At 36.0% G+C, this 15,741-nt stretch overlaps 2 protein-coding genes and 1 long non-coding RNA gene across 4 annotated transcripts in view; 1 reads left to right on the plus strand and 2 right to left on the minus strand.

Moving 5' to 3' along the window:
* Positions 1-15,741, plus strand: part of LOC124984461 (uncharacterized) — a 44,240-nt gene that overhangs the window by 21,425 nt on the left and 7,074 nt on the right. The window contains exon 5 of the long non-coding RNA XR_007108674.1: positions 1,483-1,553. This is a non-coding gene — a long non-coding RNA (uncharacterized LOC124984461). The remainder of the gene's footprint in view (positions 1-1,482; positions 1,554-15,741) is intronic.
* Kcnrg (potassium channel regulator) lies at positions 4,972-13,070 on the minus strand. Of its 2 annotated transcripts, XM_047552048.1 has the most exons (3): positions 12,586-13,070; positions 12,341-12,480; positions 4,972-8,032 (listed from the first exon to the last, which is right to left on the minus strand). In XM_047552048.1, exons 1-3 carry the CDS (start codon positions 12,916-12,918, stop codon positions 7,804-7,806), a joined length of 702 nt encoding a protein of 233 aa, XP_047408004.1. In that variant the 5' UTR covers positions 12,919-13,070; the 3' UTR covers positions 4,972-7,803. The 2 variants fall into 2 exon arrangements, with proteins under 2 accessions (XP_047408004.1, XP_047408003.1); XM_047552047.1 differs by having other exon boundaries at positions 12,341-13,070.
* Trim13 (tripartite motif containing 13) overlaps positions 15,577-15,741 on the minus strand; it is a 49,585-nt gene continuing 49,420 nt past the window's right edge. Inside the window, 1 exon segment of the mRNA XM_047552046.1 lies at positions 15,577-15,740. Within this exon segment, the coding sequence (XP_047408002.1) occupies positions 15,583-15,740 (158 nt within the window). The 3' untranslated portion in view covers positions 15,577-15,582.

The following is a 15,741-nucleotide window of genomic DNA, read 5'->3' on the forward strand; positions in this document are numbered from 1 at the left end:
TTGTATCAGTGTCAATGACTAAAATGTGTTAATACTCTTGAATCTTACCTTCACCTTTAATAAAACAAAGATCTTTCAAAGTATTAAACTAAAGGAATGAAATTGAGAACTTAAGGTCTGAAAAATTCAGTCAGTTAAAACTTTATAAAATTGACATGGCTTTAATTTCTCAAATGGAAAGGCCAGTCATTGAATTTGGGGAAGTGTGCTGGTCTCCAGTTTCAAGCAACAGTGTGTAGCACAAAGATCTGGCAATCTAGCTGAGGAGCTGTAATAATAAACAGAAATTTGAAAACCAGGAAGACAAGTTTTCCAAGAGTGCAACTGTGACATTTCAAAGGAGATTTAACAAGAAATTTCACAAAATGGCCAAAAATAGGTTTAGATAATTTACATTCCTTTTTCCAAGACTTGTTTTTGAGCTCTGGGTATGGTGGCAAACATTTATAATCCCAGCAAGTTGGGAAGCTGAGGCAGGAGGATCATAAATTCTAGGTCAGACTCCGAAGCTTAGCAAGATCCTCTCTCAAAAATAAAACACAAAAGGCGAGCAAGTACAGTGATAGAGTACTTACCTAGCATGCACAAGGCCCTGCCTGGGTTTAACTCCAGTACCAGAAAAAAACAAACAAAAAAAAAAAAAACTGTTTTTGAGGGAGAAGCACACTTATGAGGAAATGAAGGTTCTTTCTAAGGTCTGAAACTTTGTCTAACCATAAATAAGTTTGCTTCTGAAGAAAACTTATAGCCAAAAAAAAAAAAATCAAATGGGGATTTGACACTGCTTAAATTGCAAGAGTTTAAAAATGACCAAGAACTGGGATGTAGCTCAGTGATAAAGCACTTACCTTGCATGTGGAAAGCCCAGAGTTTGATTCCAAGCTCAAAAAAAACACAAAGATGAAAAGAATTTTTTTTTAAGTAATTGAAAGCAAATTGGCTTTCTAGGAGTGAAAATTTTTGTTTTATAGAATTCCTATTTATAAAGTCAAACCATCTTGCTTTGTTAATCCAATTAATATTTGTCATAAAAACCAGCCTCCCATCATTACATCTTTGATTTTAATGATATGTAAGAAAACAAAAAATGTTAATCTGCCTTTCAAAATAGCCTTTGAAAACATTAATAATGCCCATCGGTCATGGTGGTACATACCTGTAATCCCAGCTACTTGGGAGGCTGATTCAGGAGGATCACAAGTTCAAGGCCTGTTTGGGCACTTAACAAGATCCTATTTCTAAATAAAATAAAAAGGGGTGGGGAATGTAACTCAGTGGCAGAGTACTTTCCTAGCATACCCAAGGCCCTTGGTTCATTCCCCAGCACTGGAGAAAAAAAAAAAAATAGCTTCAGTAATATGTCTTCTGAATATAGCAGGATCTTTGGGCCATTTTACTTTAATACTTGAATCCAAGTTCAGTGAGCTTACTACCTCAAGTTGTTTTATTCAAAAAACCAGAAACCTTTCTTTCTGTGTTTAGGTCCTAGTTACATGTTACTTACATGCCTGGTCTGCTGCCTTCTACCTTTGCATGACTCCTAAATCATGGAGGTAAGTAAGGATTTAGTACCAATTATAGCCATGTGACATTCATTCTGAACTTGTGTTCTCTTAATGTTTTTAATGGCTAAAGCACTCTTGTAGCGTTACTTTTTTATTAGCAAATTATGTATATTACAATTTTTAAAAAATATTTTTTAGTTGTCAATGGACCTTTATTTTATTTATTTATATGTGGTGCTGAGAATCAAACCCAGTTCTTCATACATGCTAAGCAAGCACTCTACCACTGAGCCATAATTCCAGCCCTCTAAATTACAATTTTGGCCAGGTTATTTTACTCTGCTTAAATGTATAATTTTGTGTTACTGTCCATAAGTTAGTATTCCTATATACATCTATATTTTCAATTCATTTCAATGTAGAATCACCCAAGTAACCTTCAAGTAGAAAATACCATGAGGTTTTTTTCTGAGTCTGTTACTTGAGTCAACTCTTTCAGAATGAATTTTATAATATATCCAATCCATCTTTGAATCTAACATAATTCTTGTTTTACCTAGTGTCTATTCACTGACACTAAAGCTTTCCAAATGTTCCAGTTGAGTTTACTTGAACCTATTGGTACCAAGCCCTCTGGGGGAAGTATAAAGATCACTATAGAGAACAGTTCTAGTCCTCATCTTAAAAGAACTCATGGAACCTCAGAAATTGTGCTTAGACGTGGGTTTTTTTGTTTTTTTGTTTTTTAACAAAGCGGGTAAGACAAGCTTCTCCATTCAGCTTCCTATTTGGCAACTCAAAAAAATTCAAGTTCTTTCTAGAAGTGTTGTGAAATTATGAAGAGTAACAGGAAATAGAAACAGTTGCTATTTGGTATGTTTTACCCAGATGACTTGATAGAATTATTTGTTTTAAAGATTTCTGGATTTAAAGTGTTGGTATAAAATCTGAATATGCATAAGACTGTCCACCTAAAACTCCTGTAGACAAATCTTAGGCACACTGTAGTTTGGGGAGCTAAGTCCTTTTTATTTTGCTGTGTTTAGTCCCTTTTATATTCTGTGCTATGCCTACTACATATTTCCCATTTTTACTCATGTAAGGTTTTAGCTCTTTTTTTTTTTGCAGGGCGGGTACTGGGGATTGAACCCAGGGATGCTTAACTACTGAGCCACATCCTCAGCCCTTTTTTGTATTTAGAGACAGTCTCTTGCTAAGTTGCTTAGTACCTCGCTAAGTTGCTGAGGCTAGCTTTGAGCTCTCAATCCTCCTGTCTCAGCCTACTGAGCTGCTAGGATTACAGGCGTGCACCACTGCACCTGGCTAGGTTTTAGCTCTTTATCCATTAAAAGATTTTTACATTTGATCAATCTCATAGTTTAGGTAAATATGCTAAGGCATTTTAAATGAAGTTTTTGATGAAATTTTTTGTAACTTTTCATCTTTAGTAGGCCCATTAGGAAGGCTAAAACTTCTTGAAGTATGATTCTGTGGCAAAGCTGGTGGGCAATTTTACCTGGTCACTGCTATTCCAGAAATCCAATTATTTTTAGTAATATATTTTCATCTCTTTATTTCTTGAGGTTTTGTTTAAAAACAGTAAATTCAATGCCACATTGCCCTCTCCAATGGGTTCTTCAGTTTTAGGAAGGTAATAAAATTTTCTAAATTTCTTTTTTAAAATTTCTTCCTAATAGATTTTGCATTATTAAACTTGATGCTGCAGAGAAATTCCTTTTAGAATGCTCTTAGCAAATCTGTTATTACTCCACCAGTCTGGTGATATACATCTCTGTTATTTATGACAGAGAATCAGTACAAAAGCTTATAAAAGCAAAGTTGAAGTTTGTCAGATGTAAATGGTATACAAAAATAATAAGAAACAGACATGATTCCCTAAACCATGTATTTCTCAAGCTGCTTTATTTCAACTAGTCTCCTGATTTCAGATGCTGCTTTTATAGCAGCCCAAATTATTTCTGTCTTTGCCATAACGTAAGAACTCTTTGTAATTGTGACCTATATATTAAACTCAAGAGTAAAATTCAGCAATAGATCTCCTTTTCAGAAAATCTTAGTAGGAAGAACTTTCAATCACTTACAAATTATTGAGGTTCAAGAATCAAAAGCTAGTGGGCTGGGGATATAGCTCAGTCGGTAAAGTGCTTTCCTTGCAAACACAAGGCTGTGGGTTTGATTCCCAGCACCAAAAAAAAAAAAAAGAAGAAGAAGAACCATAAGCTAGCCAGGTGTGTCAGCACATTCTTGTAATCCCAGAGGCTCAGGAGGCTGAGACAGGAGGATCATGAATTCAAAACTAGCCTCAGCAAGTTAGCAAGGTCCTTAGCAACATAGAGAGACCCTGTCTCAAAATAAAATATAAAAAGGGCTGGGGATGTGGCTCAGTAGTTAAGCACTCCTGGTTTCAATCCCCAGTACCAAATGAAAAAAACAAAAACAAAAAAAAAAAACATTAACCAGTCTTTGGGGCTTTGTCAGAAATGAAACTGCAGGTGATGGAAGGAAGCTGATATAAACATAACAGAATAGAGGAAGCCCAACTATCAATAGTACCATTATGACTAATAAAAACTAGGGGCCACGATGGTTTACACACATAATCCCAACTACTTTGGAGACTGAAGTAGGAACACTGCAAGTTTGAGGTCAGCCTGTCTTAAAGTGAAATTGAAACAAGGAAAGGGCTGCAGACGTAGCTCAGTGGTAGAGCACTTGCCTAGCATGTGCAAACCCTGAGTTAGATCCCTAGCAACACCAAAAAAATAAAGACTGACAAATTTTAACATGCCACTATGATGATTTATACTTGTGTGTTCAAGACGGAATGATAGGTTTTTATGATGTTAGAACAAAGTTTTCAGTGTGGTTGGCCAAGACAAGCTTATGCCATTATTTTCTTATAACTTAAAATAGATTAAACACTAATAGGTACCCATATGAAAATGTCAGTCTTTTTTTGTTCCCCCTCAAACAGGCAGTTTAATTTGCCTGTGGTACATTTAACCTATCCCCATTGTCTCCAGATTACATTTGCCTGCCTCCCAACTAGACTAAAAAAAAAAAGTTTTTTGTTTTTTTGCATGTCTAGACATTCCAGTTAGTGTCCCATTCTAGTTTGGAGTGAACATATGAGGCTTACTGAGATATTAACAGATGGGTCTCTAGGTGAGATAATCTCTGCAATATTAACTAAAATAAGAAGCTCTTCCTACTCAAAAAGTAAATTTTTCCCTAATAAATAATAATTTTTTAATTGTGGTAATCTCTCCCAAATCTCTGCACTGTGAACTTATAACCTTGAAGAAACTATTTGAAAGACTTAAGTTATTTTAATTTAAGCCCATTGTCAATATTATAAATTGTATTTATGGTAAGCTATAGAGGTACAAGAACTTTTTTGTTCTGTGCAGTAAAAATCTGAAGAATAGTATTTGGCACATAGTAGATGTCAATAAACATTTATTTAATGAATGAATGTTATGTATGATTCCATAGATAATATATTTCTATTAGCTCATTAAAAACAACATTTTATTTCTAATCTCAAAATTGTTTCCTGCAAATGACTAAGAATACATTAAAGGCTTCTTAAACATTTCCTGTCTATTCCTTGCCAAATTATAGTTAGAATATTGTTTGCTTCCGTATTTTTTAACTACTTGTCAGTTAATGGTCTTATCAGCAAAGCACTATACAGAACTGAACAGTGTTATATGTACAACTATGTCAATTATACCCAACTAGTTAAATCACATGCATGGAAAAAAAATATATCAAAATAGAAATACCGTGCCCTAGTATATAACACTAGTAAAGGAACTAGACCAAACACATCACTCTCAAAACAATTAGTTTGACTTCTGCAGAAAACAAAAGGGCTACAAAAAAGAAAGAAAAAGAGAAGAAAAAAAAGAATAAAAACATATTCTAAGGTAATATCTTCTTATATGGACCATTATTTTCAGTTGTTTTCCTTAAAATTACTAATATTAAAGTATTCTATACTTTTTCACTGTATATAATCTTTTTTTCTTCTTGATTGGTACTCCAGATTGATCTCAAGAGTGCACATCCCACCACTAGCTATATCCCCCAGCCCTTTTTACTTTTCCTTTTGAGACAGTCTCTAAGTTGCCCATGTTGGCCTTAACCTTGCAATCGTCCTGCCTCAGCCTCTTGAGTCACTGGGATTATAAGCATACACCAACACACCTGACTTCTACTTAAACTTCTGAGGTTCTCTCAGAAAAGTTTTTAAAATATTTTTCCTACAACCTAGAACACAGAAATCTATAAGTAACCACTTAGAAATGTCAACTTCTTTACTAAGTGGAAATGTTTCACAAGAAGGGTTTGAGCAAAATTTGTCAGTATGAGAGAAAATGGATCATACTATACTGATATCAGTCCCCCTCAATCCCTGATACACATACTATCTATCAGGTATAGTTTCTTCCCTCCCCACCATTCTTCTTAAATATATGTATATCTCTATGTGGTCTGGTAAAAATTCAGTCTTCCTCCCACACCTAAACCCCACTCAACCATTTTCCTCTCCAAAGGCAACCTTTATCTTTGCTAAAAATTTCATGCATTTATTTTTTTAAGTGTATTTTCCATAAATGGAAACTGCACTTTTTTTCCTAGTTCATGCATTGTTTTGCACCTTGCTTTTGCCCCCACTAGTAACATTTTGACATTCCTTCCTTATCAGCTTATAAACTGCTATTTCATTCTTTTTAATAACTACATATTTCATTGTATGAATCATAAGTTACCTGTTCCATATTGATGAACTTTGAGCTTATTTTTAATCTTTTGCTGTTAGTATAATGTGCTTTCTTACTTAAATGTAAGCTCCTTGAGAATAAGGATTTTTGTCTCTTTTTTTACAGTACTGGGATCAAACTCACCCAGGGCCTTGCAAAAGCTCTACCACTGAGCTACATCTGCCTTTTTTGAGACAAGCTCTTGCTAATTGTCTTAGGGCATCAGGTAAATTGCTGAGGCTGGTTGAACTCTCCATCCTTCTGCCTTAGGCTCCTGAGTCCCTGGGATTACAGTTGTGTACCACCACACCAGGCTTAATTAACATATTTTTTTTTATTTGGTATTGGGGTCTGAATCCAGGGCGTCTTTACCACTTAGCTACATCTTCAGCCCTCTTTATTTATTTATTTTTTTAAATTTAAGAAAGGGTCCTGCTAAGTTGCTTAGGACCTCACTAAATTGCTGAGTCTAGCCTAAAATTTGCAATCCTCCTTGCCTCAGCCTCCTGAGTCACTGGGATAACAAGCATGCGCCACCTTGCCCAGTTTAACACTTCCGCTCAACACCTTTACTATGTGCAAAGCACTTGGTGCACTTTGATTTAGTGATTCCTCTTCTAGGTATTTATCCTAGTATTTAAAATGACATACATAATACCTATAAGAGAAACTACTAAGTCAAAATATGTATATTTTAAATGTTGGTAGAGATTATTCCAAAGGTTTTCACTAACTTTTTAGTACCTTTAGTAACAAAGGTATTAGTGCTCTCACCGAGTGTTATTAGCAGTCCTTTACAGAGAGTAGTATAAAAACTGTTAAAGTAGATCAAGGAGCTCACGGCCAAGTAAGGAATAGTTGTTTTCATGATGGCATCAAATCTATACTGAAGGGTTGCTGGGGGTATAGGTCAGTTCTAGAATACATACTTGGCATATGTGAGACCCCAGGTTTGATCCCCAGCACCACCAAAAATAAAGGAAGAGTGGTTAATTAATATGTCTAGGAAAAGAAAACAGGACCTCATCATCATCCTCATCACTATCAGTTACCAAGTGCCTATCATGTCCAGACAACATTATTGAGTACTTTATCTCCTTTAACTCCCATGTATCCTATGAGGGAGACATCTTTATTATACTTAGTTAACAGATAAAGTTGAAACAGAGAGTGGTTGAAATGGCTTGCCTAAGTCACACAGTTCATAAATGACTGAGCTGGGATTAGAAATAAGCAATCTAACACCATGGCCCATTTTTAAAAACTATGTAAAAGTATTCATGAAGAAAGGAAGAGTCATGGAAGGTAGAAGGAACATACACCAAAGCACCAAGGTCATGGTATTTTTTAGAGCAGGAGGCAATTCAGTGTGGTTCAAGCAATGCTGGGCCTAGTCACCCAGAAATAAAGTGATAGATGATAAAGTGATAGAAATAAAGTTAGGCTGAATATAGATTTGACCTACAGACATGCCCTAGCTATGGGATTTCCAAACAAGATTTGGAACTTCATTTATTTTTCTGAGACTGCTCTGCCTCCAATTCTGGTGTTTTATTCATGGTGAGGACTTCAGGGGTTTTTATTCTTTCAAAGCTATAGCATTCACTTTTGTCTTCTGAGGATACTGTTCTTGTGCTGACCAGATGAAAGCCTTCCTTTAACAAAGTGTCAATCAGTAAGCCGAGGACATTTGTTCCATTGGCCAATTTTCGGTTATCGGGTTTTATAGAAACATACCTGGAACACACAAAAAAAGTTTTAATTATGAAGCATTTGTTAGACTAGCAAAACCACACACATACATTTACTTATAACCTCAAATGAAGACATACATCATACTACTTTCAATCACCTTTTTTTTTTTGAGACTCCATTTACAAATCCAAATCGATTAACAATTAATTTGGCTCAATTTTTTATATAGGACAACTTAAATACTACCAATTTTTCAGTTTGCTACATTACTCAGATCAATTTGTTTTAATGAACGTTTTGTACTTTTATAATTTCTTCCAGATAAAATTTTGTCAATTATTTGCACTGACATGAATTTTCTTTTGTGACTTATTCCAAATTCATTTTTTTCAGGTGAAATTTTGCAGATATATCAAGATGATTTTATTGTCAGTTTTTACTCAATAATTGTCCATTGTTGAGTAAATCTTGTGGTCAAAAAGTCTCTGGAGTAGAAATAGCAAAACCTTTTATTCCTGGGGAACTCCACAGAACCAATACACATGATTCAAGAGAAATATGCCTGAATTTTTCAGACTTAGCTGTATGTTGGCTTTAGTAATGTCAATATAACATATCTGCATAGATGTAGTTATATTACTCCTTCCTTCCTTTTTTTTTTTTTTTTTTTTTTTTTTTTTGGTACCAGGGATTAAACCCAGGGGTGCTTAACCCTTGAGCCACATCCCCAGACCTTTTTACTAAGTTGCTTAGGGCCTCACCAAGTTGCTGACTTTGAATTTGAACTCCTCCTGCGCCTCCCAAGTCACAAGCATGCACCACCATTGCCCAGCTTCCTTCCTTCCCTTCTATTAAGGTTGGTTTTACTTGTATCCTCCCACCATTTGTTTATGGTATGTGAAGAAGACTAACAGATTAGTTCCAGGCAGAAACTTAAGCTGTCTAGTTTTGTGGGGTAAAAAAGATGTTTGGCGACATCCCGAATATCTTTTTAAATGATTATGACTAAAATAGAGTGGTTATAGTAGTTCACATTTAGAAACTCACTCTAGGCAAAGAAAAAAGCTAAGAATTACCAAACTACAAGGCCCATCTCAAAAAACTGTTTAAAATGTTTGATACAACAAATTTTTAACATTGGTACATCATTTCATCTACCCTCAAGCCCCAGAGAGCCTAGAAACAATTGTCAAAGAAAAATTACAGAATGTCATAAAAGAATTCATATACAAATAGTAAACAGCAGGTGGTAACAAAGTATAATGGACTTGTAAGAATCATTGAGCTAAAGTACTTGATTCCCTATGAAGCCAAACTGAAAAAGAAAAGATTTCAAGGCCCAAAAAAGGGTACAACAAAAGAAACCAATAGGAAACTAAACTTAATTATTTATTTTTAAAATGTATTTTGCAGTGCTGGAAATCGAACCCAGGGCCCAGTGCAGGCATGCACTCTACCACTGAGATTTATCAGTAGCTCTTATTTTAAATGTTTTTAAAGACACCACAGATGTGTGGCTAGGGATGTAGGTCAGTGGTAGAGTACTTATCTAGTATACACAAGGTCCTGGATTCAATTCCCAGCATCACAAAAACAACATAAAAAGTTTTGAAGGCAGCTACATTTTCCCTTTGAACCTGTTTAAAAAGAGAGGTCAGATAGAATAAAGGCTAGAATCCTCTAACCATAACTTGGACTTGATAATGTGCTATCACATGAATGACAATCTGAAAGAGTCAAGCCAAATATGTTTTTTTTGTTTGTTTGTTTGTTTGTTTTGCGGTGCTGGATTGAACTCAAGGCCTTACATATGCTTGGCAAGTGCTGCGCCACTGAGCTACATCCCCAACCCAAGCCCAGATATTTCTAGTACTATGAACTTTTGAAAGATAATAACTGAGCAACTTGCTAAGTTAATAAGACATTAAAGTGGTAAATCATTCTGAGTAAGGAGAGTACTAGGAGACATTCAGGTTTAATCCACCACTTTCCACCTTCCAAGAACATCTGAACACACAGATTCAGACCAGGGAGGGAACAAAAATTACAAAAGATTACTAATTTGGCAGTTATGTATTCAGTGGTGGGCCTTTTAAGGCCAGAGTTTTTGCCTAATCACCACCATGTCACTTTATTCATATTATTAATCTCTTCATTAAAACTAGAACTATAGCACTATTATTATTATTATTAAAAAAACAAACAAACACAGGAGAGAAGAAATTCTGAACTTTAAACAAGTGAAAAGAATACCAAGACTGGAGATGTAGCTCAGTGGTAGAGCACTTGCCTAGCATGCCAAGATCCTGCACTTGAGCCCAGCACCATAAAACAGAAAACAACAACAACAAAAAAAAACATATAGTGACAGAAAAACATGTTAATTTAAAAATTAGCTTCTGGTTTTGGAATTATCTATTGTTGAGGTGTAAATATAACTTTCTCACATGAAGATAAAAGAATTCTGCACTGTTTCTGAAATGTAGGTACTTACCAACAAAACAATGGGAGCCATTTGACACTGTGTACACACAATAGTCCCAGTTGTTTCTGATCTCATTTTTCAAGATTACAATTACTTCCTCTAAATGCATAGGTTAAAGAGCATTTAGTATTTCCAAGACATGTTCTTTTTACCTAGTATATTTCTTCTTAAAAATTAATGACACCAGGCTGGAACTGTAGCTCAGTGGTAGAGCACTTGCCCAGCATGTTTGAGGTACCGGGTTCAATTCTCAGCACCATATATAAATAAATAAAGATCCTTTGACAACTTAAAAGTATTTTTTAAAAAATCAATGACACCATTTCTTATGAAAAGGTATCACAAGGTCATAAGTACTTAATCAAAAATTTTAAACCAAAAGATGGATCATTTCTCTTGTTTATTTAAGTACCCATCAATGAAACAAAAGTATACAGTGTTAAAACAGTTTGCAATAAACCTAGGGCCTTGGATTTTTTTCACGGTCTATTAATTTGACTGGCTCTCATTTCCCAAAATGCCACTTCAGCCTCTTTTTAAGGGCAAGAAAGTATGAAATGTAAAAACTTAAGAATTACCATATTTGGTCATACTGCTCAGTGTTCTCCATTTTGGTAAGCATGAACAAGAAGTGTGTTGTAGTGGGCTGGGAACATAGCTCAGATGGTAGAATGCTTGCCTTGCAAGCACAATGCCCTGGGTTCAATCCCCAGCACCGCAAAAAAAAAAAAGTATGTTGTAGGAGAGGTAGAGATTTATATTCTTCTTGATGACTACTGCTCAAGTTAAAGTATCCTAAATATGTCTTATTTACCTTTACCAAAAGAAGTATGTTTTATTTCAAATGCTACAAAAAAAGAACACATACGGGCTTTCCAATTTTCCTCCTAAAAATTAAAACCAACTTTCAGTTGGTAAAGTAATAGAGAGCATTAAGACATTTTTAATACAGGTAAGAGGTGATAGATGTCCCTGACTCCAGGGTGGAAATCAGCCTTTAGGTCCAGACAAAAACAGGGAAAAATGAATAATTGACTTAATAGAAGCTATCCTTAGGGCTGGGGATATAGCTCAGTTGGCACAGTGCTTGCCTTGCAAGCACGAGGCCCTGGGTTCAATCCCCAGCACCGCAAAAAAAAAAAAAAATAGAAGCTATATCCTTGCCTAACTGACAGCCTGTTCCAGCTTTCTGAGTTGTATAAACAGGACACCAAATTTGCCATGATAGGTATTTGCCTTTAAGGGCATTTAAAAAAGACTTCTAAGGTTTTTTTCTTCACTGAAGAAAAATCAGTAGTTGAATTTAAGTACCGAAATAGATAAGAGTGTATAAGAAAGTCAAGAGAAACTATTGAGCCTTTCTTATGTGAATCACTAAAACAATCTCTTGAAAAAATAAGGTGATTCATTTCTAAGCCAAATTTTAGTTTTTTAAATTTAATTAACTTATTTTGCACTACTGGGGATTGAACCTGGAATATTCTGCCACGGAGCTATATCCCCATTTTTTTTTTTTTTTTTTTAAGACAGTGTCCAAGTTGCCAAGGCTGGCCTCAAACTTTTAGTCCTCCTTCCTCAGCCTCCCAAGTCACAGTGATTTGGCACTAAACTTTTTACCAATGGAACATAATCTATAAAATTATTTCCTGAATGACCACAGTCCCAGTTTTCTCTAGGAAGTCTTATCTTGTTCCTCCTATCCTGCATAATACCTTCCTCCTTTTACTCTGAAATGTCCAGTGGTCATTCTGCCCAACTCCACTGGTTACCCCAAAAAATGTTTTTTTCTAAGTTTTAGGCATGAGGAACTTTGAATTTGGAAGGAAAATGTCAGAAACCAGAATAGAATACTTCAAAATACAAACCTGACACCAATTTGATTATCAGTATTGCTGTCTGAGCCACAGTAGAAAACCAGGTCATGGTAAGAAGGTCTTTGTGGAGGCAGTGGAAGTAAGGTCATCCGAGGAGGGAAAGAGTTACTACTCCACGTGGGTACTGCAGGCTGCTCAATAAACACAGTAATTCTCCCAGTTAGCATCTCAATTGTTTTGCTGCAAGAGCCAAACACTCTGAAAAAAGCTCGAGTGTTTCTATTTAGGAAATGCACCTCGAGGAAAGCAGGTCTTGGCTGTAGTACGTGTTGGTTCAAGAGATCAACCAGAGACTCAAGTTCATAGAATAGAGCCTCTCTCCGAAGCCTAAGATAGTCGGAAAAGTCAGTAGGTAATAAAAGTTGGTGAGTTCTCAAAAAATCTAAGATGAAACTAAATAAAACACCATCTCTGTCCACAAAAATCTGGCCACCAACCATCCTAAATTCTTGATCTCTGCCATCTAACATTCGTGCCAACCGAGAGGCAGGAAACTGCTTTATAGTAGAAAGCCTTGTTGTGAATATCTTCCCTCCCACATTCAAAGTGACCAGTTCCTGACTACTCATTCTGCTCTAGCTTCAAACTGGAGGCTACAGGCTGTCAGCCACAGGCTTTAAAGAACTTGTAAATCAACCTATACCCTAAATGTTATTAGTTACATATGATTAAGAAACGAGAGGTAGGAAGAAAAACAAAGCCCAGAAACCTCGATTCCTGGGTAACTATTGTAAAACAAATAGTGTATCCATAGCTGTGTTTGCAAATTTGAGTTGCTTGGGAACTCTGCAGTACACAAAAGGGAAAAGCAACAGATGAAACTGAATAGTTTAAAGAAAACTGCCAATATATCTGCTGAGTGAGAACTGATGTCAGTTTCCTATATTTGATTTTTAAAAATTCTCAGGATATTGGTCAAATTATATTAAATTGTGTGCATGTACTAATCTGTAACAAACCCTACCATTACATACAACTATAATGCACCAATAAAAAATGTGAAGAAAAAAAATGAATTCTTAAACATTGTCAGGGGCTGGGGATGTAGTTCTGTGGTGGAACACTTGCTTAGCATGAGCAAGGCCCTGGATTCCATCCCCAGCACTAAAAAAAAAAAAAGAAAAAAAGAAAAAAAACAAAAAACTCCATGAAATCCTGGTGTAAATATATATTTATTTAAAAACAAATAAAAGCTTACTGGGAGCCAAAAAGTCTCTCCCTCCCCAGACCCCCCATTTACTATGGAGCCTTTACAGCAGAGGTTAAGACTTACATAGAAACATCATCTGATTTTTTTGATCCCCTTAGCAATTTAGTGGCTAAATCAAATTGTTAGGAAACGGTAATTACATCATCCAGCAGCTTAATTTTGACTTTTCTCACAGCTAGAAGGAAATGATCTCTTCCATACTTTAAATTTTACTGTCATACTGTTTCATACTTACCTTTTTTTGTACCAGAGACTGAACCCAGGGGCAATTAGCCACTGAGCCACATCCTCAGCCCTTTTTACATTTTATTTAGAGACATGTTCTGGCTAAATTGAAAGACCAGCTTTGAACTTGTGATCCTCCTGCCTCAGCCAACCAAGCTGCTAGGATTACAGGCAGGCACTACCACATCCAGCTTTCATTTACCTCTCTTGACCAAATTAAAGAACTAGGGTAGATACTCCATTCTCTAAAATTGTTCCATGTAATGGGCTTTCCAAGGAATGCCTTTTTCCATGACAGAAGTAAGGCAGTTCTAAGATAAGGTTACTTCTTTGTTTTCATCCAAGAAAATTAAGTATTTTTATTCTGTCCTCATCTTTAGTTCATGTGAGCAGATAGTACATTAATATTCTGCTGATTACTTTTCACCTTGTACAAACTGACAGATTGTTTCATTTATTGTCAGATTAGTTTTATTACAACTGAAATTCTGTAAGCAAATACTCATTTGGTTGTATTGTTGCCATGATACTTTAGGAGGTACCATAACCAGTCAGCTGCCAGTAAAAAGGTGGCTTTCCAATTTCCTGCTCTTGCCAAGTGTTTCACTTCTCCTTTTTTAATCTATGCCTTTGCACAGCCACCTAACAGTTCTATAGTTTATCATCTTTAGTTGAAAATTTTACAGAGAAGAAAGGGGTAGGCTTAAATCTCAACCCCTTAAAAATGTAATCACAAGAAAACACCAGTTTTTTGTTTACATTAGATTTGCATTTTGGTGAGAAAGGAATCAACTCTCCAGAAAAACTTGAAGATCAAATCTATTCATAGTGTCTTTTCCTCCTTAAAATCTTGTCTATCCAGTCCTTCCTTCTTTAAAGAATGTTCACCGTCCACAAAAAGAATGCTTAAGGCCAGGCACAGTGGTACAAAACTTGGGAGGCCAGTGCAAGAGGATCACAGTTGAAGCCAGCACTGGCACCTTAGTGAGACCCTAGCTCAGGGTATTAAAGAGCTGTGGGTTTAGCTCAGCGGTAGAGTGCCCCTAGATTCAGTCCCCAGTACCACCCAAAAAGTCTTTACAAGACCAATCTTCACCAAAAAAGAAAAGAGAAGAAAAGAAAAACCTGGGGGGCAGGTGGTAACCAGGGATCCAGGATTGAACCCAGGTGTACTTAACCACATCCCCAGTCCTTTTTTTTTTTTGAGACAGGGTCCAAGTTGCTCAGGGCCTTGCTAAGTTGCTGAAGCTAGCTCTGAACTTGCAATCCTCTTGCCTCAGCCTCCTGGATCACTGGGATTATAGGCATGTGCCACCAAGGCTGATTTTACCAAATTCTTGAAGAACAACTTACTCACACAACTATACCACATGATTACAGTATTAGATAATGTGTTCTCTAACCTCCCACTTTTTGTTTGGCTTATTGGCAGTGGGGGGGGGGGGGCAAGGGGTTGTTTTGAGACAGGGTCTATATTGCCCAGGTTGGTCTTAAATGTCTGGTTCAAACCTTCTTCCTGCCTTAGCATCCCAAGTAGCTGGGACTGCAGGAATGTTCACCTCTGATTTGTATCACAAGATCAACAAAGCCAATATTAGAACATTTGTTCTTTAAAGAAGGGTTCAAAACTGCATGACTAATTATCTTTATGCTACTTAATTTGAACCTGTGAGGGCATTCTTTTTTAAAGAAATAGTTCTGGAGGAAAATATCTGATTTAAATCTTGAACAAATCTAAATTACCACCCTATTCTCATAACAATTTCTATTAAAAAAACGACTGCAGAGTTGAAAGATTTTATAATAGTTTATATTTGCACACAAATTCTGCCACATTATTTAGCACCACCAAAGTAAAATTCTTGACTCTTTCACTGAAAATGAAAAACCCATTTGTCAGTTGTTCCCAGTAAAATACTGATTGTTCTACAAAATCAGCTGATTTAGTCAGATAAAA

This window comes from Sciurus carolinensis, chromosome 5, assembly GCF_902686445.1.
Source record: "Sciurus carolinensis chromosome 5, mSciCar1.2, whole genome shotgun sequence".
Lineage (NCBI taxonomy): Eukaryota > Metazoa > Chordata > Mammalia > Rodentia > Sciuridae > Sciurus > Sciurus carolinensis.

Coding starts and splice junctions, on each gene's coding strand:
- Kcnrg (XM_047552047.1), bottom strand. CDS start 12,918: ATGAGTAGTCAGGAACTGGTCACTTTGAATGTGGGAGGGAAGATATTC. Junction 8,033..12,340: donor GATAATCAAATTGGTGTCAG/GTTTGTATTTTG, acceptor TGTGTGTTCCAG/GTATGTTTCTATAAAACCCG.